The sequence below is a fragment of the Mesoplodon bidens genome (genome assembly GCF_964165515.1).
Source record: "Mesoplodon bidens genome assembly, chromosome: 12".
NCBI lineage: Eukaryota > Metazoa > Chordata > Mammalia > Artiodactyla > Ziphiidae > Mesoplodon > Mesoplodon bidens.
Window position 1 is genome coordinate 64,904,028 of NC_138168.1, and position 22,176 is coordinate 64,926,203.

The window sequence follows — 22,176 nt, forward strand, 5'->3', positions numbered from 1 at the left end:
TTATTAAAATAGTGTTAAAACCCTAGTCTGTTTCTTTAATGTCTTTACTGTCTGATATTAATAATTTTCAAGGGCATGGGCCTATGATCATAGTGTGGGATGGAGAGGAAAGTTAAACACCGATGTATTATATTATGTGAAGATTTGCTGATGGTAATGTAGTAAATGGTGTTACTTCTCTTTGTTTAGCTGTGTTCATGCTACAAAAATGTAGCTTTAGACTCTTTGGTTCTATTAGGTACCACTGTGCATCATTTAACTCCAGAGAGGAAAGTGAGATTTAATTAGCTAAGGCACATATCTCTTTAAGTTTTTTCTTTTTTGCTTGGGTGCAAATTTAGTATAAAACCATTCATACTATTATTTGTTTACTTTGCATTATTGCAATGACTAACACCAGAGGACCATATAAATCACCACTTTAATCAAGCACAATAACTTTTAACTTAATTAACTGGAAAATAAAGGAACAGTATTGGTGTGAATATTGATGATAACTGAAATGTAAGATTTAAAAGGAAAAAAAAAAGATTTGAAAGATCTTAAAGGTAGACACAATTAACACAAACCCATTGTGTGAATACAATTGTATAATGGCTACATTTGATAATAAAATTCTCCTGTTTAAAGAATAATAATTTAATCAATATGCCTTTTCTCTAAGAGTATGTGATTATCCAAGAAGAATGGTAGAAAAAGAGGATGAGCACTAAAAAAGTCTTTGATGGTGATGGTTTGGAATATTAGAGGCCTGGTGTCTAGGAGGAAATATGAAGAATATCAAAATATTTTTGAAAACATTTGATATAATTCTGGTCTGCAAGCCTTTGTTCTAAACCCTGTATATCTTAGAGTGAAGCAGCTGAGTAAACTTCCAAATTAGAACATGCTGTTCCACACCCCTGGAATTGTCATAATTTTTAGCTGTGCAAACACCACATAAACAATTGCTTTTGGAAGAGCTAGAGTTATTTAGGTATAAAATCTAAATTTAAATGTTATGGCAGATGAGTCATATGCTTCCTACTGATACCCATCCTCCAAAAGACTGGTTAAACTCCATAAAACCAAACAAAACAAAAAGCTAGGCTCTACAATCTTTGTACCTTAAAAAGTTCTAATTTCTTGTTTTAAATATAAAAGTGGCCTTTTTAGAATATTTGAGTTGAAAGACAATTTTTCATGGGTCTCACATTTCAGCATGTCTCATGAGAAAAGGCACTGATTTTGTTCCAGGCTGTCTTTCTAAGGATGTTCATATAACAAACAACCTTGGAAGACAGAGTGGTCCCCTCTAGAGCAAAGTTTTGTTTACTATCCAGTAAATTAAAATGTCTCCCTCCAGGAGAAAAATCAGGCTGGCTTACTGTCTATTATAAAAGATTTGGGTTCCCTAAGTTTGGGGTTCCTCTCCTCTAAAATAACCCAGTCTATGTATAGGTGTCACCTGGCCTGGTTCATAATGCCCTGTGGGTATTGGGGCTTGGGGAATTTGTGCAAATACTGATAGTCTGGCTATTGCTATTGCTATGAATAATAAACTGTCCTTTGTCTCTGACCAAGGAGTCTTGTGTCTTTTGCCAAAATCCATGAAACTGAGGCTAACTTGTAAGCTTTCAAGTGGGCTCAAATATCAGCCAGTTTACAGTTCTTGAGAGTTTGATTACTTGTGGCTATGGTATGATTTTTCTACAAAGATCTTTTATTGCTATTATTAACTTTAGACTTCCAGCTTACATCTGAGAGATTTAACGTGATTGTTAAGCCTGAGATAATCCATTGAAATATTTCTATAAGCTCTAACACTAATTAAGTAAACAAATTCCAGGCTCAGACTTCTACATATTTCTCTTAGGAAAACCAGGAAGGAATTGTCTCAAATCTTTTTTGGAAAGAGTTAAGTTCTAAAACATTCATTTACTAAACCAAGGTAGGAATTATTATCCCATGATATGACTAATCTCAATCTCTCTCTTTTTTTTTTTTTTCCCACTCCAGGGGAAATGTTGAATCTTGGATTTGGAGCAAATATGGAAATTTGGAAATGAATATTTTGGCTAACACCATACATTTTTTTAAATGGCCTTAATTTTAGTAAATTTAAAACATGAAACTTCTTTAGTCATCAAATGAATTAGAGGTGGCCACACATCCTCAATTGAGTAGTTTTACTCAGATATAACTTTTCGTCAAATGTGCATGGGGTTCCCCACAAACCACTTTTATTTCTGATGGCCTAGATATTGACACAGATTCATACTAGAGGAGATCAGGATATGTCAACCCTGGACTAGAGAGACAGCTCCCCTTCATCACAGAAGCTGAGAGAGTTCCAGAACCTTTTTTTGACTCATCTAACAAATATTTCTTGAGTCCCTATTGTGGGCCAGGCCCTAGGTTAGGCTCAAGGAAACAACAATGAACGAGCCAAAGTTTGTGTGCGCACAGGACACAGAGTCTAAATTAGTTGCACCAACTTAGAAGAATGGACAGTTGGGTGTTTCTCAACCTAAATCACACCTTTCACCTTTCACCAAAGACTCAGAACTTTCTGTAACACTTGTCTGATAACCTAGAAAGCTCTCTTGACTGTAGGTAATACAGAAATGAACCATATTTCAAGCAACACATGTATTTTCTTTAGTCTTGACCTAACTGGAATGGTGCACAGAAGGGAGGTGAGGAGGACCATGGCATCATAATTCAATATGTGGCTATGGAGCATCTGCTGTGTCTCCTGATGTGCCTTAAGCAAAATGACTGCTGGGGTCAGTGCTGGCCTTACCAAAACTATACATCTCTTGTCTAGACTATGGGCAGATATTTTAAAATAGCACTAATAACTAAGTGTATTGAGTCCATGCCACACACCAGGCAGTACACTAGGTACACGTCATACAAATGGCTTTGTTCAACCCCACAGTTGCACTGTGAGGTGGATCAGGAAGCTGAAGCCTAGGGAGATGGATTGACCTGCCTGGAGTCCTACACTGTAGAGCTGTGATTCAAGGTCAGGCAGCCTAATGCCAAAGTGTACTCTGAATTCACAGACTCTGTTGTATAGCCTCCACAGGCTTTCTGCTCTTCTCCTAAACCTCCAAGCTCATGTCCCCCTTAAGGCCACTTGATGTTATCCCTGATCCTTCTTTATTTTTCTTCATCACTCTTACCTCCACCTAAATGTTGACACTTCTCCCCTCCTGAAGTTGTATTATACATGCATTCATTTTCTGGCTTATTGCCTGTTCCCACCACTAGCTCCACTGGAGCGAGGTGTGGCTCTCACTCATCCATCCCTGAATCACCAGCAATGGGTACCATTCCCAGTGGGCTGTGGTGAGCAATTCACACGTGCTGGACAAGTAAGTGCTCTCTCCTCTCTTCATAATCACTCCAAGATGCTTTCTTGCTGGAACTCCTGCCTCTTTGGTAGAAGAGATTGGGGGAGGTGATTTGCTGTCACCTGTCATTCAGTCTTCAGTGTAAAGTTCTGCTTGAACTTGTGAATACAAAGGCAGTTAAAGGATGACAGTCATAGCCTCATCACAGAACTTAATATGTGACCTTGGACAAATTCCTTCCATCTGCTCTAATGAAAAGATATTAGTCATGAGATGGAAGAGGAGTTTAATTAATTTATGGACATAGGAATTTTTGGATTTAAAAAAAGCCCTAATCGGGCTTCCCTGGTGGCGCAGTGGTTGAGAGTCCGCCTGCCGATTCAGGGGACGTGGGTTCGTGCCCCGGTCCGGGAGGATCCCACATGCCGTGGAGCGGCTGGGCCCGTGAGCCATGGCCGCTGAGCTTGTGCGTCCGGAGCCTGTGCTCTGCAGCGGGAGAGGCCACAACAGTGAGAGGCCTGCGAACCCCCCAAAAAAATTTTTTTTAAAAAGCCCTAATAATTGTTTTTTTAAATTAATTAATTTATTTTTATTATTTATTTTTTATACAGCAGGTTCTTATCTATTTTATACATATTAGTGTGTACATGTCAATCCCAATCCCCCAATTCATCCCTCCACCACCCCACTCCCCTGCTTTCCCCACTTGGTGTCCATACGTTTGTTCTCTGCATCTGTCTCTATTTCTGCCTTGCAAACCAGGTCATCTGTACCATTTTTCTAGATTCCACACATATGCGTTAATATACGTATTTGTTTTTCTGTTTCTGACTTACTTCACTCTGTATGACAGACTCTAGGTCCATCCACGTCTCTACAAATGACCCAATTTCATTCCCTTTTATAAAAGTCCTAATAATTGTTGTGAAAAGAACAGTCACACACATTTTTCTGAGTTACAGAGACTGTTCTAAGGAGGGCAGCTACACAAGTATTACCTCAGATGAACTCATGAAATAATAACTTTATGCCTTGGGCTTGGGCTTGGGCTCATCTTTGCTTTATTTTTGAAGCCCAAGAAGAAGAGAAATCGTTATGTGGCTCTATGTCCTCATAATGTCAGGACTTTTTGGTTCTACCCTGAAGCTTGAACCACAATAAAAAAGTGTCCAGTTATTAGAAGGAGGTAAAATGATCAGGACCACCCCAGAAAGACTGGAAAGTCAAGTTAAGATGTTGAACATATTTTAAAGTGAGAGATGAGGCGTGGAAAATGGAATGTTTCATAAAAATCTCCAATAAAAGCAGTGGGGTATATATTGTGATTTTTATTTGATGGAAGAGTTTTGGTATTATTTACAGAGAAATGGAGGGCAGAGATTCTTAACCTCGGGCTATGAAATCCTTCAGCAGGCTAGTGAAGCCTACAGATTCCTTCATAGAATAATATTTTAAATGTATAAAATAAAATATATGAGATTACTTGGTACCAAATTTATGCCCCCTCCTGAATTCTAGATTCCAGGGTACCCCTATTATTCTAAAATCAGGAAAACAGATGACCAGAAAGGAAAATGATGTAAGGCATACACTTTAACCTAAAAATAGAAATACTTTTTGACAAGAGAAACTATGTTGTGATCTAATACAATGAAGGAATGTTGTTCTAAGCCAACACATATTTGAAAAGATTTAATAAAGATGATTTAATCTTGCTTTGGAACAGCAAGTACTTTTCCCTTTATGCCCCTATTTACACAAAGGATTTGCTTCTATTACAAGTAATAAACTCTCTAAATGAAATACCTGAGCAATAATCACATCAGGTTAATAAGTTTTATAATGCATTCATGATCTGGTATGAAAATTTGCTCTTAATAAATATCTTCTTTAAATTCCAAATGGTTCATGCCAATGCTCTAGAATACAATTTTGGTGACTGAATTGGAATTCTTATGGTGTGTTTTCTTTAGAAAATACAAAATGAACTGCAGCATGAATATAAACAGAAATGGCTAACTCATAGCAAGAAAAAAAAAAAGGACAATTATTCAGATCTCTTTTAAAAACCCTAAGAGAATTGACAGTCTCAAGCCACCCATGTGAATTAACTGCTTGTTTTCCTTAGAGGGAATGTTTGGGATTCTGTCTCTGACTGCTTGCCTTCTACCCTCAGGCGTGAATATCCGGATCAGTGCTTGGAACAGCAATTACAAGTTGAAGAAACAATGAGATGAAGGGTTATTTCCTTTTCCCAAACCCAAACCTCCTTCAAACTGAGATTCTCCATCTCATTAGCATTGCTTTTGTTCTAAGAAATGCTCAAAAAGACTCTCTTCTCCATGTGAAAGCAAAAAGCAAAGGTGTCCAAAAAAAAAATCTGGGACTACTTTTAGATACTCTGTGTCTAAAAGTAGGAATTAGTGAAATTCTCAAATAACTCTTTATGACCTGACAAAGTGCTCTAAATGCCTCCAACTACTTATTTCTGAGCACTGCTAACTCTCCTGCATCTTTTCCTAGAGGCAAAAACGGAAAGAGATTTTTAAAACTCACACCACAGTTGAGACAGGAGGGAAGGCGGCAAGGCACAACCTTTAAAAGAATGACATAGCTGTTGAGGATATGACAAAAACTGGTTAGAACAGATTATGTCCAAGATGGTGGAAGATTTGACTTCCAGAAGACCTTGAGCCTCATTATAAGCTCATTATAATACATTAGCATATGCTAAATGACATACACACAGGCACCACGACAGTTCCAAAGCCAACCATTAAAAGCCAAAAAGTGGGCCGTGGCCCAATTCCTGGAAATCTCCGCCCCTTCCCCAAAATAGTTGGAATAATCCTCCCACTTGTTAGCCTATGAAATTACCCAGCTCATAAAAACTAACTACCCCATATTTCCAGGGCTCTCGCCTTCTGAGATGGCCCATGCTCTGTCTGTGGAGTGTGTATCTCCCTAAATAAACCTGTTTTCCCACTTAACTTTCAGGGTAGAGTCCTCTTGCCTGCCCTCTTGTATTCTTCACAAGTGTCCTATATTAATAAATCTACTTGCCTATCACTTCGCCTCTCACTGAATTCCTTCTGTGCTGAGACGTAAAGAACCTGAGGTCCATTAAATCCTGTGACCAGGTGTGTGGTTTCAGCTGGGAGACTGTGGGTTTGAGTCCCCGCCTAAGCCAGAAATTTTGGGTTCAAGTCCCAACTGAAGTGCAGCTGGATTCGAGTCCCACCTGAAGGAGTGAGATTAGAACATTGTGGGTTCGAGTCTCAAACTGAGGTGTGTGGTTTCAAAGTGATGGATTGTTTTGCAAAAACATGATGGTTTCAGAAGGAACAGGAGCTTCTGTGGCAACCTAGTGTTCCCAGCTTTCCTGGTACTTAGCATACCCACTAGATAGCTTGACACAGATAAAGACGCACGCTGCAATATTTTTCCTGTATATTCACCTTAGTTTTAAAGTTCTTCTTTCCCTCTCCTCCTTAGAAACATAAAGGTACCCCAGCGTGGTTTTCAAACAGATATATACAGTGCTGACTTAAAGGGACAGAAGGAAAAAATGTGAGATGTCGTGTCTTCCCTCAAAGAGCTTACAATCCAGTAACCACATTCTGGTTAATAAACCAAACAAGCATACCAAAGCAGTACACTATATCATTAAGGACTAAGTTGTATTATCACGTGGTAACTTCCATTTATATCACACACTATAACACCCAAAACACTTGCACACTCTGTGAGATCGGACAGGTATTATTATGCCCAATTCATGGATTTAGAGAGAGCTTCAGAGAAAATAAATGACTTAAAAACATATAACTAGTAGGCAGAAGAACTGAGATTAGAACCTAGATTTTGTGATTTTAAATTCAGGCTCTTTGTAGCCCAGAACTGAACTAGTCTACACTAGAAATAACTAGTAGTTCATACAAATAAAGACCTTAAAGAAATGGAGTGAATTCATAAAGGAGATAAGACTTTCACTGAGCTTTCAAGATAGGAGGGACTTGGGTAGAGTAGGGGGGAAGGAAAAGAGGCCACAACAAATGATTTCTCTCTCTTGACCTGGCTGGGGAGCGATGGGAAAAAAAAAAATGCCCAGAGGGGCAAAGCATTGCCTCATGTCACAACGCCAGGGGGCATCATTCTCTTTATATCCCATGTGGAATCTATATGTGTTTCTATATGAATGGTAGCCCTGAAAGAAAACTCCACAGACTACGATGTAAATGGTGTCCCTTGGAGTTGTGCAGACACTCTGATGGAGTTGGGTGGGATGATGGAGGACCTTGAAAATCACACATCTTTTCCCTCCAGGATGAGTGATATAGTCGTAGAAAGAGCATGGAATTAGGCTTCAGATGTCCCGAGTTCTAGTCCTAACTCTGTGTGATCTCAATCTCTGAGAGTTTCTTGTTTCTTCTCTCTAAAGGAAAATGTAGGACTAGATCATTTCTAATCTTCTTTTCATCTTGAAAGGCATTTGATTCTTCTGATATGGAAGAAAGTAGGAAGCCATGGAAGATTTGTGGCGACACGGGAAACATGATTACTTAGGGAATACTGGTATGGAGGATGGTTGGGTGTGGGAAAGGCCTAGAAGGGGAAAGAACCACAGGAAGGGTCTCCCAGTAATCTAGGGATGAGACTGAAAGGGGTAGACCAGGATGGCAGAAATGGTAAGGAAAAATGAACACAGGAACCCTTTGTGAGGGAAAATCCAAGAGCATTTATTTAGTCATTGACTGGATTGGGAAACGGGCCCAGAATGTCAGACCTGAGTGACTGGCAGAGTGACTACCCCATGGAAAAGAAAGACAAGTCCCCTTGACATGAGGGGAATAAGAATTCAGCCTCAGCTTCTTTGTGTTCAGCTGACAGTGAAGCATCAAAATGGAAAAGTTCAGCACTCATTGGGAAAAAGGGAACAAGAAGTCAAGTGAGGCAATGGAACTGGAGATACGTGACAGTGGTCAGCTCAAGGGAGACAATTAACATTCCTGAGAAAATAAATATGAAAGCTTTTATAATGCATTAGCAAAAGAGTGTTTTTTAGTTTTATAGCTAAAGAAACAAAAGCCAAGAGAGAGTAATGAAATGACCTCATGGCTTCTTTAGAACTAGATGGAATGGAAGCTAGTCATATAGTTTAACAAGTAATGTTTTAATTAAAAGAAATAAATGTCTATCACAGAAACTGAAGACAGAATACAGAGACTTTGACCTTCTGAAATATTTCTTTCCAGATTCACATCTATTCTCTTAGTCAATTTTATCACTCTGGCCATTTTGTACTGTGTCAGTTTAGCTAAGCTGGAACTGCATTTCCTTCCCTGTGTAGTTCTGGGTAAGGGTTGCCCAGAAGAGAAGTTTGCCTGAGACTTGGAAGGCCAAAGTGACACTCAGCCCTGTGCTTCGGGGGTTGGTGCCCTGGACATCAGTGCAGGTTGTACACATTGTTTTGATCTGCTGGTTCTCCTTGTTGGCATGGGGAGCAGCCAGTGCACCCAGATCTCCTCCTCCAACTTCTCCAAGTACCAGGCCAGGCACATGGACAGGGCTCTGTGGAGAAGGATATCAGTTTTTCTGCAGGTGGCCTGCGTCATCAGAGTTGACATGGTGAGAGACAGATGTGGGTTCCAGGTTCTTCTTATGGATTCCAGTTTGCCCTAGCAAGGTCCCTTGTCTTTGCTGCCCCCTGCTCTGCATCCAGCTTTTCCTCCCACCTGCACTGCTGACCTGCAGAGACTTCAGGCTGCAACCAGATGCAGAAGCCACAGGCTTCACAGACTCCACCCGCTTTTCTTTGAGGCCCTGATTAGTGACTTTCTCCTTTGCCTCTAACCGTCCCCTACCAGACCTTTGCTTGCTCAGCAGCTCTCACAATTATGCGATGTCTAATCCCTGTAGAAGATTCCTTATCTCATATCACTCACAGCAGTTCTGCTTTTCTGCTAGAACTGCTCACACTGTCTTCTCATCCAGGCCTTTCAATATCTAGCCTCCCTTTAATTGACTGTACTTTGTGCATTTCACTTATTCTCAAGGGATCATTAGCTATCAGAAAAGGGTGATAAAATTTTAAACTTCATCTTAATATCTCTTAATATCTCTAAATAGTCATCACGATAGACCATTAAACCATGGCGTCTGGGGACATTATCTATAGGCTTCTGGTGCCTGGGCTGGAAGCCTCCACAGCACCCAGAACTACCCACTTCCAGCTGTTAACAGAAAGAAAGAAACTGCTATCTTGTTTAAGTCACTGTTATTTTGGTCTTTGTTATAGCTGAGCTTGAATTCCAACCAATATACACACTAAACATTATCTTAATCAAGTTTAGTTATTCAAGTAAATGCACATCAAAAACTTCTGCATTCTCATCATTATTTTCCTTCTCTTTTATCCTGTAGCTCAGCCTTATAAAAACTGTACATGCTCGCTTAGCTAGCAGAGCTTCAGAAAAAGAGAGACTGTCTCTATCCTGCATAAAATGCAGTGGCCCATTAATAGCCTCATGTGATGGACAATAATACACTATTTTCATTCATTCTTATTTATAATATATCTTCAAGGAGAGGACTGAACTGACAATTAACAGTTACTATCAAGACCAACACAGTTCTGCCTATTCTTGTCTTGGCCATTTCAGAAGACAAGAGATGTTTTCATGAGAGCAAGTCACTTAACTTCTCTGAGATTCAGTGTCATCATTTATAAAATTTGGTGAATACTTTTCTTCCCAGGCTTGTTGTGAAGGTAAAATGAAGTACTCCAAAATATGTAAAAACTCCTTAGAGCAGTATTTGACATAATAGGTGCCAATAAATATTTAGCTGAATCTAAAGCTTAAATTATGTATTTTTAAAACTTAGTATAAAATACTATTTAAGGAATTCTAGAAGGTAAATAACAAATAGCCTCCAATAATTGTTTCCAAAATCAGATTGAGCTTCCTGAAAAGGGGAACTCTTGATCTAATATAATAAAGTATCAAATGGTATGTGAGCGACGGAGGATTTCCTGTACTTTTCAAAGTTACCCAAAAACTAAAGAGAAGAAGAGTATCATGAGCTCGGGAGGACTCTTACCATGAATAGGTTGGCTCTGGAAGTTTAAGATCAATGTCTCTCATATTATAATGTGTGTTATGTCATAACCTCTGCCAACCTGAGAGGTTCTCTGAATGAAAACAAAGAGGTCATCCTTTTCTTAATTTATCTGTGATATTTCAAAAGATTGGATCAAGAAAACTGATGCAAAAAAGAAATATTTTTAGTTTTATGATGAATATATAGGGAAAAAAAGATGCCAGCAAAGGGAATCAATGGAACAATAAATACCACCTGACGTTTATCAAGTAAGCAAACCTTATTGATATAGAAAGGTTCACAGACAAGGTTAAGTTGATTCCTTGGTACAAGGTAGCACTCATATCTTGCTCTTCTAATAGACTTTAAGAGTTTCTGAAAAGAACAATTTTAAAAAGGTGCTTACTCAAATTTCATTAACTTTATGTATCAGAGTGGCCATATAAGTACTGTTATTGCTGCATGTTATGGCTCCCCAAAATTCATATGTTGAAACCCTAATACCCAGTGTGATGACATTTAGAGATGGGGCCTTTGGGAAGTAATTAGGTCATGAGGGTGAAGCCTCCATGGTGGAATTAGTGCCATTATGAGAAGAGACACAAAAGATCTAGTTACTTTTATCCTCTCTCTCTCTCTCTCTCTCTCTCTCTCTCTCTCTCTCTCTCTCTCTCTGTCCCATACAGCAAAAAGTCTGCCTCTACAAACCAGGAAGAGAGCCCTACCAAGAACTGAATCTCCTAGCACCTTGATCTTGAACTTCCCAGTCTCCAGACTGTGAGAAATAAATGTTTGTTCTCTAAGCCACGGCAACCCAAACTGATTAAAACAAGTGTCTCACAGGTGCACACCCAAGATAATTGAATCTTGAAAGAATGGTAGAAGCCTGTTTCCAGGAAACTATTCGTTAATGATGTTTATCATTTTCAGTCTTAAGAAGCAGGGTCAGGGTCCAGGAACAGTTCAGAGAGAGCGGAGGTTGATGGTATTGTAGCATTTCCTCTATCTGCCCATGCACAATCCCTTATGGGGAAATCTGTCTACTCAAAATGCAAAAGGAAGGGCCATCTTCTGGACATCAGTGCTTTAGATCATGTAGTCCAATCTAGCCATAGCTGCTTAGACTAAAACAACCCCTTATGACCTGGCACAGCAAAAAGCAGTGTACATCAGATTCCCTCTATGGAATTTGAATGAAGCAGTATCTAGAGACTGATCTCACATAGACATAGGAGTAGAAACTAAAAGATGAGGAAGCAGAGTTGAAGGAGAGGATGTATCTGCCATGTGCAAGTCCAGTTATTAATTAACTGAGATTAAGCAGGCCACACCTGCTGGTTGCTGACCAGAAAGAAGCAGACACAGGGAGCATAGCTCAATCCATTCAACCAAAATCTCCTTGAAGACAGGGACAGTATCTGCCTTGTTCATTACTGTTTCCCTAATATTGAGCATAGTTCCTGGCTATTAAAACAATTAGTCACTGGGTACATATCATTTGAATGAAGAGTTAAGAGTGGATCACTAGGACAAGCCTCTCCAGAAACACTGTCCAGCGTCTGGCACCAGAAACCTGCAAGCGTTCATGAGATTCCTTCTCCTTCAACACAGTCTATGTCTTCTCATTATTCTTGAACCTCCAGCACTTCCCTTTATGGGAGCAAATTTGTCTGCTCCTTGATCATTGTAAACAAAAGCTTCAATATCAACTCTGTAAGAGAGGAAAGGAAGGAGGAAGAAAGGGAGAGAGATGGAGAGGAATGAGAGTGGGAGGGAGAGGTGACAGGTAGGAGTTGAGGGTGGTAGAGAGAGACTACCCTTGATTTTTAAGCACATCATTTTCTAGTGAGGCGTAAAAAAGAGCCTTCACAACTTCCCTACAGAGAGGTTTAGACTTTGGATGTGAGGCTAAAAGAAGAAAGAACTGCAACTAACAACCTATTCTAGCAAACTCGAGTTTGCTTAAGAGAAGTGATTAAACTTTGTCACTGCAATAGACTGACTATATCAAACAAAACAACCTTGTAGCTACCTCCCTGTAGACTGTTTGTACTATGTGCAATGGGAATGCATTGACTCCCGTTCTCATGTTTAATAGACAAAGTAAAGTGCCCCAGGAGGTTACTCTAGCAATCAAATATGCTTCAATAATGCATTATCCTTCCCATAATAATTCCTTCTTAATTCCCTTCTTCTTTATGACTGGAATGCATCTACTCTTGTGTCTTTAAGAAAATCTAAACACAATTTTTTTTCCTTGCACCTATGAAGAAAGTAGAGAATGATATAGAAGACAATGTCCCAGTAAACTTTGTTTTCATAAAACAATATATTCTCTTGAGCAACAAATATCTTTCAAGGTCTAATTCATTCCTAATCAACTGATATTAAAGTATCCTCATGTGACAGATAATGGGAAACGAATCCTTGGTTGAATACTAGTCCTGCGCATTTCACAAGGCAGATATAAGCCAACCATACTTTCCTCATTAGCAGAAACATCAGGTGGCCAATATCATCCCCATCTTCCTTCTAGTAGTTCCATGTATAAGGTACTATAGCAGTAGGATGCTCTGACAGGTCAAAGATAATATATAACATTCATAAGGGGAGAGAGGGAAGGAATAAAAAATAAAATACTTACTTGGTCCTAGACCAATTGAAAATGCAGCAACATAAACAAGCAAGCTGGCTAAGGACAGCCATTTCAAAAAAGCTGGGACGTCCGCAGCGTCTGTGATGATCTGGTATTCAGTTTGGCTTAGTCCAGCATTCGATACGGATGCCAAGGTCGTTTCTCCTCTCTTATCCAGGTCATTTCTCATGGGCCTTAGTGAGTTTCTGCTATGGGAAGCCATCCCTTTAAAGGATTCTCTAAGAGTGTCATTGCTGGCTGACAGGTTACCTGGTCCATAAAGCACAGACTCATCCAAAGACTGGTTGATAGGACTATGGTTTCTGCAGATATTGGTAAAGTTCATATGGATGTTGAGATTCACGATGCCCATGGTTACCAATGAAGCTGCCATCACAGAGGAGCCGACACAGAGGAGGGTTTTGCTCCCGACATGGTCTACAAGCAGGGTGGCCGGGATGGTGCTGATGACCTTGACAACCCCAACCCCTGTGGAGGCGAGGCTGGCTGCCTCGTTGCTTTGGAAGCCAACGGACTTCAAAACAGTGGATGCATAGAATAATATGTTTGGCTGGCCAGTGATTTGTACAAAAAATACCAATGTTAAGCCTATCATGATTCGGGTCCTCATGTTGTCCTTTGAACGAAACAGATCCCCAAAACTATACTGATATTCATCTTTCAGGGAAGATTTTATCACAGTGAGTTCCTCCGTTGTATCGGAGATGGCTCTCAGCTTTCCGAGAACCTTGCTAGCAGCTTCCTCGTGTCCCTTCATCACCAGAAACCGAGGACTTGGAGGAAGAAAGTACATCGCAATCGCCTGCAAAACTCCCAAGGGAATAACAAGGCCGAACATGTATTTCCAGCCGTGGGAAACATTGGCAAACGCGTAATTTGAAATGTAGGCAAAAAGGATGCCGATGACAATCATCAGCTCGTTCAGCGACACAAGAAGGCCTCTCTTGTGTTGGGGGGCAATTTCTGCGATGTAGACACACGTGGCGATGGAAGAGAGCGAAATGGAAACCCCAATAGCAATGCGTCCCGCTATGAGAGCCGCATAAGATAAACTGATGATCAAGACCAGGCTCCCAAGTCCAAGGAGGCAGGACGACAGGATGATGGCGGCCCTTCTTCCACACCTGTCAATCAGGACCCCTCCAATGAGAGAGGCCAGTAGGGCCCCGATGAGGAGGGAGCTCACAACCATTTCCTGCTCGTGGCAGGTCAGGGCTAACAAGGTTCTTATCTGCAGAAGAGCCCCAGAGATAAGCCCAAGTTCATACCCCACCAGGAAGCCGCTGACAGCAGCCGTGACAGACGACAGGAGAGTAAACATACCGCAACCTACGAGCAGAGAGAAGAAACACGTCAGTTCTGAATTGTGTCTGATGGAGACTTAAGCTTGTCTAAGTACGTTTTTCATAGCACTGAGTATAAACCCATATAATCATAGTCAAATAATACACTAACCAAAACATGATTAAAGAAGGAAAAATCCTTTTTCTTTCATTTTTGGGGCGGAGAGGGGTGGAGACATTTAGAAAGTTACTTCTTCTATTTGTGATGTGATGTTGGTTTTCGTTTTGAGCAGACAGATATGCGAGATAAGCAGATGACAGATGAGGAGGACTGAACACACAAGAACACGGTTTCATTCCTGCCTTGGTGTTGGATGAGAAATTCAGAGAGCGTGGCTCCTCGGGTCCCGCTGTCTAAGGCAAACCCTTGAGGGCAGGACAGAGAGCGAAGCAGCCTCCGGAAGGGCCCCAGTCTTCCCAGCGTGGAACCTGGGGCAAAATGCAGCACAGCCTCCAGGAAGCCCGCCCTCCGGTCTCCTTGGCCGCAATCGGGCCACTGCCGGCTTTTGCTGAAACACATGAGGGTGTTGGGGGAGGCCAGGATGTGAGCGCCTCCACGAATTCAGGGCTGGGTCAGAAAGAAGGAGGCGGAAGTAGGTGCAGGGAAAGGCCCCGACAGCATCCATCACTCGCTCTGAGGAAGGAGGAAGGGGCATGGGACAGGCGGAAGAAGAACTAAAGCGGCTTTATACTGTCCCATGCTTGTAGGGTTAACATCTGAGGGAAATGGTGAAATGTTAAAAGGCATTACTTTTCGGTGGTAGGTACATAAGTGTTTGTTACATGTCTGTAACTTGTCATAACAGAAAGGATACAAAACAAAAAGACAAAGGCTTAGAGAAGAGTATCACAGGTCCAGGAAGCACTAGTTTCCAAGGCCTGAGCACAGAAAATCGCTCGTCCTGTTTTAGGAGCTATGAGATGCCAGGACGTCATGTCATGTATGGGGGCACAGCATGAGCTTGGGGAGGGAGGTGGGAGGGGGCATCAGTGAAAGTGCGTAGGTAGAGAGGGAACACTTCATGCAAGGCCTGGCAGGTCACAGTGACAACTTTTTATTGTATTCCCAATACAATGGGGTCCATGCCCACTGACCAGTAAGAGGGAAGACACTCTGAGCTTCTTGCTGCTGTGTGGAGACTAGTTGTCAAAAGGCAAGACTGGTAGCAGGGGGTAGTTTGTCGCCTTAGTCTTGACAAGAGACGGTGCCAGCTTGCATTTGGGTGTGAGGAGTGGAACTGACTACAAGCAGACAGATTCAAGAGTTAATTTGGGGGTAAAAACAATGACACTTGCTCATGAATTGGTGTTGGAGGGTAAGGAAGTGGGTCAGAACCCAAGATGGCTCCCTGGTTTGAGCAGTCTGTTGGGTGGTTTTACAATATTGAGTGCCCGGTATGCAGGCTTATGTACTATATGGGCCACAGGTGGACCTAGGGAAGCAGCAGAAGGGACCTGGCTATGGGCGGGGATGAAAGGAGAAGTGGAAACCAGAAGTTCCACATTAGATTTACTAAAACGGTTTACTTGTTTTACCTGTAAGTGTTCCGATTAAAATATCAGGTAGTGGATTGAGCCTACAGATTTGGAACTGAAGAGGTAAGTCAAGGCTGGAGAGATGTATTTGGGATCCAGCAGTGTGTATTTGGTATTTACAGCCACAGGGATGGGAGAGATCACTTGGGGAGACAGAATACAGGAACAAGAGAAGCAAGACGAGGACGAGGACCTAGGGAATGCCAACATTTAGAAGAGGAGGCAAAAGCAAAGGCGATGGAGAAGCAGCAGAACGAGCTGTGTGTGAAATGGACTAGAAACGTGTGCTTGGACACACAATTATCACAGGCTGAGCTACGGCTGATCAATTATGCCATTGCTGGAGTAGGAGGTGTGGTTTAAGAATGCCATTTAGCTTTGGTGAAAGGAGCAGCTCAGATAAAGGTAATCTGACATCGCTTCCCACCACAAGTATCCAAGGTATTTTACATCTCTGGGATCCTGATGGCATGTGGAAAATGGGAGACTTCAAAAATAACATGTAAAAAGCATCAAATATTTAGATGGAGGAACAAATAAAAATGCAATAATCCACAATAAAATAAAATTGATGTATGAGCATTGTGAATACAAACCATCAAATTGAAACTACATCAGCAATTTAACCAGCTAATCAGAAAACAAATATGTAACATCATTACACAGCAAGCATCTTCCTAGTACTGGGAGATATCTATAGATATGTACAGATATCTCTCTATATGTATCACAATGAAACAAAACAGAGGTGGTTCTTGCTCCCCAAGAAACTTAACACTCTAGTGATGTCTCTATTGTCTATTATTTATTATGTACTCTTTTAATTTTCACATGCAAAATGACTTTGAAGTACTTTCATGCTCTCAATTTCCACATATTCTTTTTGCCCATGTGATCTTAAAACCCTCAACAAAAAATTCTTCTACCACAGGTGATCTGAGTCAGATTCTCACATTTGCATAAGAATATCACGTTGCTCCGTATCTCTTCTTCTCATTGTTCTTTATACCTAAGTTTGATGTGCTGATTAGGGTGTGTGCTCTGGCAGTTGGTCTCCAATACTCAGGTTGGAGAAATAAGTGACTCTGGAGAATGAGGCACTTGAGAGGCAGGTTGAGTGAGGCACCCCAGAAGCAGTTTTAGAGGGACAGAGGGCGACATGGGGTACTGAGTCAGGGACACGGGGGAAGAGATGCCAGAGCTGTGTGAGTAGCAGAAGACAGTCTTTGCCACCTTGTCCTTCTCCTTAGCCTTCCTTAGTTTCCCCATTTTGTTGGATGGGAAATAGTGCCTCCTTAGAAAAAGAAAGACCCCTTGAGATACAAGAGTTCCTTCCTTTGATGCTCTATTATCCTACTTATTTTTATTTTTACTTTTTTAAAATAAATTTATTTATTTATTTATTTTTGGCTATGTTGGGTCTTTGTTGCTGTGCACGGGTTTTCCCTAGTTGCAGTGAGCGGGGGCTATTCTTCGTTGTGGTGCGCGGGCTTCTCATTGCGGTGGCTTCTCTTGTTGTGGAGCACGGAATCTAGGCACATGCGCTCAGTAGTTGTGGCTCGTGGGCTCTAGAGAGCAGGCTCAGTAGTTGTGGCACACGGGCTTAGTTGCTCCATAGCACGTGGGATCTTCCTGGACTAGGGCTCGAACCCGTGTCCCCTGCATTGGAAGGTGGATTCTTAACCACTGTGCCACCAGGGAAGCCCTCTCTTATCCTACTTTGGAGAGAGTTGAGGCAGTGGGTTAAGGAAGAAAGGGGATGGGGGGAGGGGTGCAAGTCCCAAAGCCAGCTTCTTGTGGTCTTGGGGAAATAACCCCTGACAGAAGAGATACCTAGCTTTTTCTTCTGCTTTCTGGACTTAGCTTCATATGCCTAGTTCTTTTATTCAGGGTTCATAGGACTCTAACAGACTGGGATGTGTGCAAAGGGTCTGGAAACCATCCTGGTTTGTCAGTGTCCCTCTTGAGACCCAGCAGCTAGTACTGAGTATAATTCTTTAGAGATATAATAAAATTGTCTCCATATGAATAAAAAATTCTCTTTACAAAATTACAAGTTTTTAAAAATTATATATCACAGTATTATCTATCTATCTAGGCAATTTGCCTTCAAAAACTTATACAGTTGCACTAGGACATTCTATGACCCTATACTCACATAGGTTGGGGGGAGGATACCAACACAGGTTATATGCTACAGAATTAAGCTATGGTCTTTACTGACTGAATTTTATTTGAAAGGTATATCTTCCCCATTATATGCTTTAAGGGCTACTGACCCAAAATAGCTTCCCCACTCATCTCACGACTGCTGTTTATTACTGCTGAGGTTCCATTACAGTCCTCAGGCTGCCCATTTAGGATTTGGAATTCTAATTCAGTGTGGAAGGCTAGACCCTAGCACTTCCAAGATCTCAACCCTGTGACATCTTAGGACTTCCACCATGGGAAATTTTCCTGGTGCTATTTTACCATATAAATAAAATGAAGAAAGACATAGAGTGGGTTTTTCTTTTTCTGTGTCTACTTTTTGGTTGATGATGATAGAAGCAGGATGCAGGATGCTATCCTATGGATGCCAGAAAGTAGAGATGACTTTTCCAAGAAATCTGACAGAGAACAGGAGGAAAGAGAGAGAATGTCTGCCTAAACACGAATGGCAGAGTCTGGGGCAGCTGGGTGGACTGAGGAGAAGCAGCTAGCGCTACAGGAGAGAGGAGGGTGAGGAATCATAATTAGAGCCTTTTCAATAAACATCTAGCCCTGAAGCCAGTCCGCACTTAAAGTTCATGGTGAAGTTTACCATTCCTGGCCATTTGGATCATGGTCTTGATCCACGAGGGCCCTTCTTTGCATCCCAGCATCCCCCCAAAGATGCCATAAGGAATTCTCAGGCTTTTGTGGACATCACAGAAGCAGAAACTATCTAGAAACTTGCAACTGGTACCCACAGGCTCCTGGGTCATGCCTACCCTCTGGGTCTGGCTGCCTTGTTAGACCAGCTGTGTTCCTTTTGATGCACTGATAATTCCTTAGTAAGATAATAAAGTAAAACTGTTCCTATTGAAGATGTGATCACAACTCAGAGGCTTTATGCAAAAGAGCACTGAGACCCACATCCAGGGCACAAAGGACAGGCAAGCCCCACAGTCTAAGAGGCTGCAGCCGCTTTCACAATAGCTGCATTGTCTCCTGCTCACGGTGACTCAGAACCTCAGCTTTAACCGGCAAGCACATGAAACACTCCATTTTCCACAATATTTGAGTTTCTGCCCGCTTTCTGCTCTCCTTTCTCCCCCATGTGCCTATTGTAGCGTAGGTACATAATGGACACACAGCAAACACTTGCCAGAGGCCTGAAACCCGCAACACACTGGAAAGCAGCGTGCACACACAGGTCTTTTTCCAGCAGGCAGCTAGGTCATTAAACAGCTTGACCAACTGTGAAGGCTTCACACATTTTTTTTTTTTTTTTTTTTTGCGGTACGTGGGCCTCTCACTGTTGTGGCCTCTCCCGTTGCGGAGCACAGGCTCTGGACGCGCGGGCTCAGCGGCCATGGCTCACGGGCCCAGCCGCTCCGCGGCATGTGGGATCTTCCCGGACCGGGGCACGAACCTGTGTCCCCTGCATCGGCAGGCGGACTCTCAACCACTGCGCCACCAGGGAAGCCCAACTTCACACATTAAAAAGACCTCCTACTTCATGTTTTGCTCGAGAAAAACTTGCAGTGGCCCCCAAATGGCCTTGCATTTGTGTTCTCCTCTTTCTCTGCTCCTTCCCTCTGAATACCTTTAATCCCAACCCATCATTCAAGAGTCATTTCAAGTGCCACCTCCCCCATGATGACTACTCTGCTCTGCCACCTTCTGCTGTCCCACCCCAGCCCCTCTGCACTCCCGCTGTGCACAGAATGCAGGGTTTCAGATATATGAAGGCATACTTCTGTCACTCATTTATTGACCTGTTTTTCTTCCCCTCTTACACAGAAAGACCTTGAAGGCAAGAACCCCACTTTCTTTTTTTTTTAATTTATTTTAATTTATTTATTTGGTTGCGCTGGGTCTTAGTTGCTGCAGGCGGGCTCCTTAGTTGCAGCTCTAGGGCTCCTTAGTTGTGGCATGTGAACTCTTAATTGCAGCATGCACCTGGGATCTAGTTCCCTGACCAGGGATCGAACCCAGGCCACCTGTATTGGGAGCATGGAGTTTTAACCACTGCACCACCAGGGAAGTCCCCAAACCCTGCTCTCTTTACATCTGTATTCTTACCTCTAGTCTTTGGCACAAGGTCAATCCTCAATAAATATCTGTTGAGTGAATAAATAAATGAATGAATGGTAACAGCACTGCAAATGCCAATCCTTGGTCCTCTCTTCCCCATGGTTGGTCAACAGACTAAGGTTAATACCTAGTATGACTTAAGGGTTAGCACCTGGAACTTTATATTTACATAAATGCTGAGCATCTGAACAACATACAATCAGTATTTCTATAGCGCTTTCAGCACTGTTATTAGCCAGTTAATATGGCACCGTTGCAGGGACTCTAAAGAGTTCCACTGTCACTCGTATATTTATGTTTTATTTAATGTCAGCCCCATGCACAGGCTTGTTCACTAGTCACTCAGATTCCATGTTTAGCAATCTCCTTTCTGAGGACCAGGTTTTCAGGTCCCAACAACAGTCTCCAGGCACAATTCTCCAGCCCTTCTGCACCACTGATTGTTTCTGGAAAATGCCTGCCCTTTCCCAGACTTGTGTTTCTCTTCATGCTGTTGTCCCTCACTTACGGCATGTGGCACATCTGGCCTCCCTCCTTCACAGCCTAGGGAAACCTGAGTCTTTGAGGATCCGGCTCAAATATCCCCCCTCTACAAAATCTTCCAGACTCCCTCTCTGTGGTTAGCATTCATCTCTCTTCTCTCTTCTGCCTTTGTGTCCAAGTCCTTACAGCACTCTGCATTAGTCTGTCTCCTGCTTAGATTGGGAGTCCCTTGAAAGTAGAGTCTGTATGGGGGGTCCACACAGGACCTGATGCCAGAGCTCTGCAGAGGCTATTGGATGCCCAGGAAGGAGAGCACTGGCTTAATCAGATAGCTCCCTTGTACGGAGGGTGTGAGGAGAGTGTGGTGTTGTGGTATGGTGTTTCCAACAGCTGTCAAAAGTTCCAGATGCTGCCTCTTGGCCTTGGACCATGTGTGGTGCTCCCTGTGATGGTAAATATTGGGCACTATCCTTTATCTAACCACTCTCCCCCCACCTCCACCATACCCCCATCCTCTCTTTAACATGCAATGAAACTCAGAACAACAGAAAATGTGGCCTTCCTCTACACCTACTATTGTTTGGACTTTCTAGGACAGAAAGGTACGAACTTTACTTTCTTTCCTTTTATTTTTCCAACCCCAGGTAGTACTTTCACAGACACACTTTTCTGAAACTAATCTTCTCCAAATTCTGTTGGCTGGGGAGGTATAAAGAGGGGGCATAAGAGTACTTCCTTGCATTTTGCTCTGTTGTTAACACTCCTTTTCTGCCTGATTCCTTGTAGGACTTTCATTCTTTTCTTTCTTTCCTTCCTCTCTTTCATCTTTCCTTCAATTTGAAACTTGCACCAGGACAAGTCAGAGTACTTGTTTCTCCTAAATTTTTTTTGCTACTGGTTGAGTTCTCCTACTCAGAAAAGATTTCCTCTAGTATTTTGGGGTTTTTTTCCTTCCCATTTGTTTTGGAATAATTATTTATATGTTAGCTAAATATATTCATTTCCTCATCTCTATCTTATTGTTCTTTTTATGTGCATCCTAGAATAGCTTCTCTTATTTATCCTCTGCATCACAGATTTCAGATAATAATTCTACTCTTGAAGTTTTAGACTCTGACACTTTACACATCTCATATTAGGTCTATTAGCATCTCTGATCTCAGCTAGTTTCATCTTCACCTCAATTTACTCTTATCACCAGATGTTGTCCTGCATCTCTTTTTTCCACAGAGTCCTTTTTTTTTTTTAATTATAGAGAACAGAAATCAGATGCTGTCCAAAATGTATTTGTTTCCCATAAAGAGAAATCTTAAAACGCATGCTTTGCCTTTGTATTTAAAATGTGCTTGACAATAACCAGATTGCCACATTCTCTTTATCCAGCCCCCAAATCATTTATGATATTTTTGACGGCAGGAAACCAAAAACCTGAAAA

The 22,176-nt window shown here is 41.8% G+C and overlaps 1 protein-coding gene across 2 annotated transcripts in view; it reads right to left on the reverse strand.

Annotated features, from left to right (window-relative positions):
• Positions 1-22,176, reverse strand: part of SLC2A12 (solute carrier family 2 member 12) — a 60,463-nt gene that overhangs the window by 26,380 nt on the left and 11,907 nt on the right. For both annotated transcript variants that reach the window (XM_081251334.1, XM_081251335.1), the window contains exon 2: positions 13,087-14,427. In XM_081251334.1, the coding sequence (XP_081107460.1) occupies positions 13,087-14,427 (1,341 nt within the window). The remainder of the gene's footprint in view (positions 1-13,086; positions 14,428-22,176) is intronic.